The sequence below is a fragment of the Saccostrea echinata genome, unplaced genomic scaffold, assembly GCF_033153115.1.
Source record: "Saccostrea echinata isolate AGI-Se365-2 ecotype Australia unplaced genomic scaffold, CSIRO_AGI_Sech_v1 ptg000030l, whole genome shotgun sequence".
NCBI classification, from domain to species: domain Eukaryota; kingdom Metazoa; phylum Mollusca; class Bivalvia; order Ostreida; family Ostreidae; genus Saccostrea; species Saccostrea echinata.
This window is the reverse complement of record NW_026889779.1, coordinates 24,792,150-24,797,786: the sequence shown is the minus strand read 5'-3', so window position 1 is coordinate 24,797,786 and position 5,637 is coordinate 24,792,150. Positions and strand designations below refer to the sequence as shown.

Below are 5,637 nucleotides of genomic sequence, written 5' to 3'. Positions count from 1 at the left end.
GTTTATTAATTTATGTCTCATGTCAATGTCCACATCTGATTAAAAACTTAATTTGCACCACTGGATAATGATACTTTTGGACATGTCAGTAAACTGGAATAATTGCTAGCATAGCTTGCATTCATAAGTTTTTCACTTGGTTCTATACAACAATCCTTTATAAGGTAACACCAATGACAGATAAACACTGTTTGATAATTTTTACGAGAAAATTCTGAAAAAATACCTCTCCTTGTGTTTGCTAAATGTTGTTTTCCCAAAATATTGTGTTGTATTATCATTTTACATTAAAAAAAAAGAAACAGAAATATTTAATTGTTTCTCCAATTTTCATATGAACCATTTGGCTGCTTTTTTTTATATTGACACTCACACACACACACACACACACATACCCTCACCCTCACACACACACACCCACACTAATCGGTAGTATATATGTATATACATTTGCCTAATCAGTTACACCCACCGGCAAGTGGTGGCGTCTCCATATGAGTGAAAAATTCTCGAGAGGGACGTTAAACAACATACAAACAAACAAACAAAAATCAGATTTTCAAATCGATTACGATCATATCCAACTGAGTTATTAGCTAAAGGGTTACAAATTGCCACCCATAGTTAAATTCCATCTCTATTTGAAAGAGTTTTTTCAGGTTTCATCATGAACTTGTTAAGAACTTACATTTGTTCTCAACATTTTTAACGTAAAATTTTGTTGCTGCGTACTTTATTTGTCTCAATTCAGAAGATATTTTTTTTAAATTATCCTTTACTAATTTTTTGATGCTGCAGTGACAGTAATTTCTAGCACTGAATATGACGTCCACCATCTACGACAATATTTTCTCCATTGATGTATGATGCTTTTTCAGAGGCCAAAAAAGAAACTACTGAGGCTACATCTTCCTGCCCACTGATCCGCCCAGAAGGGTTCTCTTTTGCCCTTGTATCAATAAACTGGAACACAGGATATATTGGGTACAGTCCACTAATTGTTTTCCCATAGGCGGCAATCTTAATGTTTCTTCACATAGCAATGTCCCTAATTTTCGTTCAGCAGTGAGTGACCCCTCAAATCAAAGCACATCAAGTTGTCTTTCCTTGGTTAAATCTCGAGGTGGCATGTCAGATTCGTTTTCCGGCAAAATGCGTCTGTCTGCCCAACCTCTGAAAATGAACGTGAAAGTAGGGGAATTCCAGACTTCTCACTGGTGTTATAATACATAAAATAATTCTGCTGATCTTCTTGATAAATTACATCTGCCAAGCTTTTTTGCAAGGGAACATACTCCTTATCAACAAGGCATGAGGCTCAGTTTAATACATTATTACAGTTTTTTTTATTCAGGTCTGCAAATTAATGAACTTGTAATTTTTTCTGCACTACTTTCTTCCCCTAACGATATTAAAAATAATTAGAGGTATGTACCCATATGGAATTCATGCATTAAAGTAGTCCTTGTATTTCAGTGTCAGACTTCAGTAAACAAAAAGATATAATGTATAATGAATAGACTGCTTTACATTAATATCTTTTTACTATATACTTTCTTCATCAGAAAGACTGTATATTAGATGTTGTAATATAAACATTTCCAGTTAGTCGTATGTAGACAATTTCAAATTAATAATCTTTCTTTAAGTATTTTGCATGCTTCGTATTTATATCATTTGCACAATCACTGAACTGTACAATATTTAATGTTTGATTGATGAATACGTTTCATTTATTTTATAATCTTTCCAGTGGCAGAGAATTATTATATCCGGTATGGAATGATGAGAGTAAGCATTGTTAAACTTAAAAGTAAAATGAATTCCGTTTGCCCGATCATGATAAGGAGCATACGGCGGGTTTAACCAATCGACAGGGGATGCTTTCTCCTCCATGGCACCTAATCCCACCTCTGCTCCCAATTTTTAATGTTTCAATGGACGTTTAGCTTGATTACTGTTCGTTATCTACATATTTCAATCTTTATTTCAAAATTCATGTACGATTTAAAATAATAATTTCAATAAAACGTGTATGCAATTAGATAAATATTAATAATGGCCTTTTGATATTTTAGATTTTGAGATAAATGATTCGTCACAATATTTAACCTTATTGTATGATTCTTTATCTCCAAAACCAGGAAAGTTATCACGTCTCAGAAAATTGCTTCGTATGAGACCGGGCCTGTTAATGACACTGAAAGTATAAAGAGTGAATATGAACAAATAGATTCTTTTGAAATGCATTATAAGGTAATTTCTTTGTTACATCATTTTATATAAAAGATGTTTCCACATTTTCATACAGGAATATATTTCATATGTTCAAATTTACCTTATATCAAAAGGGCGCTAACTCTGAAACGGGAGAGTAATAGTGTCAGTTGTACTGTAAATATTATAATCTGATTGAACTATTTGAACAAATTGATATTTACCCATTGATCGTTGTCTTGATCGTTTGTCCATACCACATCATTAACAGTTTAGAAGATTGACAGATTTTTATGGATACGAATGAATAAACTCAAGCAGATTTCTTCTTGTTAACAGTTTATTACCGTCTTCCTTGGAAGAACCGTTCACGGTAGCTCAGTCAGTAGAGCGCTCGCTCCGTGATGGGGGGGTCTTGAGTTCGAATCTCGGCCGCGACTGACCTAAGTCGATAAAAAAGGGGAAGCAACTGTTCCTTCGCCATGCGCTCGGCACTTTGAAGTGAAAGATGTGGGTCCTTCGGAAGAGACCTTAAAAATCGAGGCCCCGTGTCGCGGCGGACGTTGGCACGATAAAGATCCCTCACTGTTCAATGGCCCTGAGTGTCGAGTAAAGGTCAAAATTTGAAGCCCTTCACTGGTATATAGTGACGTCTCTATATGAGTGAAAAAATTTTTGTATTCATATGAAGCAGAATTTGTCCAAAATCTTGTACGTGAAAAGAAGAAAACACTTGCTGTGGCGTTCAACTCGACATTTAGATATATCGACGACGTATTGTCAATTAACAATGGCTATTTTCATTCTTATGTCGATACGATATATCCTGGTGAACTTGAGATAAAAGATACCACAGAGTCTGATACATCTGTTTCATATTTGGATATTTTACTTGAAAAAGACGTTAATGGTAATCTAACAACCACGCTTTATGATAAACGTGATGACCTTAACTTTTCAATCGTCAACTTCCCTTACTTATGCAGCAATATACCTTCATCACCTGCATACGGAGTATATATCTCTCAGTTGATTCGATACGCAAGAGCATGCTCTACGTATGTACAATTTCTAAAACGAGGTAAATTATTGACAAATAAGTTGATGAAACAAGAATATCAGCTTGTCTCGTTTAAAGTCATCATTTCGTAAGTTCTATGGTCGATACAATGACCTTGTCAGCAAATACAATTTATCATTGAGTCAAATGCTGACTGACGTTTTTCATACTAATTGTTAGGCCATTATTTACACACTGAATTGTCGACGGATTTTTCCGTTATTTCCCGATCATGACAAGGAGCACACGGCGGGTGTGACCGATCGGCAGGGGATGCTCACTCCTCCATGGCACCTGATCCCACCTCTGATGTTTGGAGGTCCGTGTTTGCTCTGCTCCTATTTTGTATTGTATAATGGACTTTTGAGCTTGAATACTGTTCGTTATCTCCATATATTTCACGTAAAACAACATATAATCAATCAATCGATCTTCCTTGGAAGACGGTATACAGAGTTGAAGTATTTTACAGTCTGCGGACTGTGTACTTCCTATCTTTGTGATTGGTAGAAATTACACAATAATGCCATTGGTTAAAATGCTGTTTTGGGCAAGGGAGATAATTTTCTTATGATAAAATTTTCGTACGACTAAACAATTTTTCAAGATTTTCAATCTTTAAAAAAAAATGACAAAACTAACAGTTGAAAAATGGCGCTAAATAAATCTAAATAACAATTTAATTTTTTTTTTTACTAAAAGGCGTTTTTTATATTTTCGTTGTAAACAGAAAATTAATGTTCTTTATTGTTTGTCAGATTTTCAGCTTGTATTTATTGTAAGACTGTTTCTTTGTTTTGCACTGTCTTTCTAATCCCTCTCTTTCTCCGTAAACCCCGACCAGCATCAGAGTCGAAGTTTACGGAAAAAGCCGAACGTCTGGTTGAACTTTCACATGGCAAGGCTAATGTTAATAAAAGTTGATGAAGGAATGAATGCCCAAGAATAATGCGGCCTGATAGGTGTATGTCAGTTTACTGTTTAAAGTTGTTGCTAAAGACGGCCAAGCTTTTTGAAAAAGCTCTACTTGTTTTACTCTTAACATCGTAACAGTGATAAAGGTGAAGAAATGAGTTGATTCGTACCATGTGCTAAGTAGGTGAAGAAATTAGTTAATTCGTACCATGTTCTAACCCTCGAGTGAAGGCATCCATGGCTGCCTTGGACATGGAATAAGAACAATTTCCAGGGATCTACACGAAAGGGAATGAGTGATTTCTGTACTTTGTACGCTGCGTAACAACGTATTGTCCAATTTCTAATTTGGCTTGATTAATATGACCAACAATACCTTCGATGTGACAGTAGACAATACACTTGATATATTGATGATGCAACCTGAAAGGAAGGGAAAAAAAATTAGAAAATCTTTGAGCTACGATACATCAAGCATAAAGTGATTCAATGTGCGTAGATAAAGACATTTTAGTCAGAATTACAGGCTCCGGGGCCCTAAAACATAGACGAGCTCACTTTTGATCTCGGTCCTACTTTTACCAAAGGGATTTATAGTGGAAAGGTAAGACTGAGATCAAAAGTGAGCTTGTCTAAGTTTTATAGCCCAAGGGCCTGGACAAAAGTTAAGTCAGACTAAGTTTTTATAACGTTAGATGTGCATATTTTCCTTTTCTTTAACCATTGGGAAAAAAAACAAACATTTACTCACACAACTTCAAGATCAAAAATGAAAAATTAATCAATTTTCCTCCTGATTTCAGCTTTATCTCCAAGAATGTCCAAAAGTCAGTATTTTCACTGTGTTCTTGATCAACAACTTTCAAGAAAATATGTTTCAACAAATAGATACAGTATAGTCAGAATAAGTGGACAAAAGTTGGGTCGCGTTAATTCTTAATTCGGTTATTCAGAATAACATCTTAAATCCATACATTTTCCATAAAGATATCACTTGTCCGTCTCTTTTTCCTTTAATGTTTACAATATACACTTACCCTTTTTGGCCTTAAGATATGGTATTGCTAGCTGTGTGAGAAAGTACTCTGACTTGATATTGACGTTCATAATTTCATCAAAGTTTTCTTCTGTTTCCGTCGAAATTGGCATAGGCCTCCCCATACCAGCATTGTTTACCTTGTATAAACAAATCGTATTTCTTTTAATAATTATAAATTTTTTAACTGACCAAAGTTAAAGGTTCATATATGGGCTTTTCTGATAAAAAAAAGTATCTTTTGTCTTGTCAGACGTCTTTGTCGTAACTTTAACTTTAACTTTTAATTTCATAGAACCTCATTATCAGCGTCAATCAAATTCATGACAAAAAATGATGATTAGTTTTAAGTTCAAATGAAGAGTAACAACTTTATTTCTTTAATTAAAGCAATGTTTGGGGTGATTAG

General features: G+C 34.6%; 1 protein-coding gene across 1 annotated transcript; it reads right to left on the bottom strand.

Moving 5' to 3' along the window:
• Nucleotides 1-2,344: 2,344 nt before the first annotated feature.
• Nucleotides 2,345-5,362, bottom strand: LOC133196971 (cyclopentanol dehydrogenase-like). Its single transcript, XM_061332814.1, has 4 exons — nucleotides 5,230-5,362; nucleotides 4,569-4,615; nucleotides 4,401-4,470; nucleotides 2,345-2,361 (listed from the first exon to the last, which is right to left on the bottom strand). The coding sequence occupies exons 1-4, from the start codon at nucleotides 5,351-5,353 to the stop codon at nucleotides 2,345-2,347; spliced, it is 258 nt and encodes an 85-aa protein (XP_061188798.1). The 5' UTR covers nucleotides 5,354-5,362.
• Nucleotides 5,363-5,637: the final 275 nt, after the last annotated feature.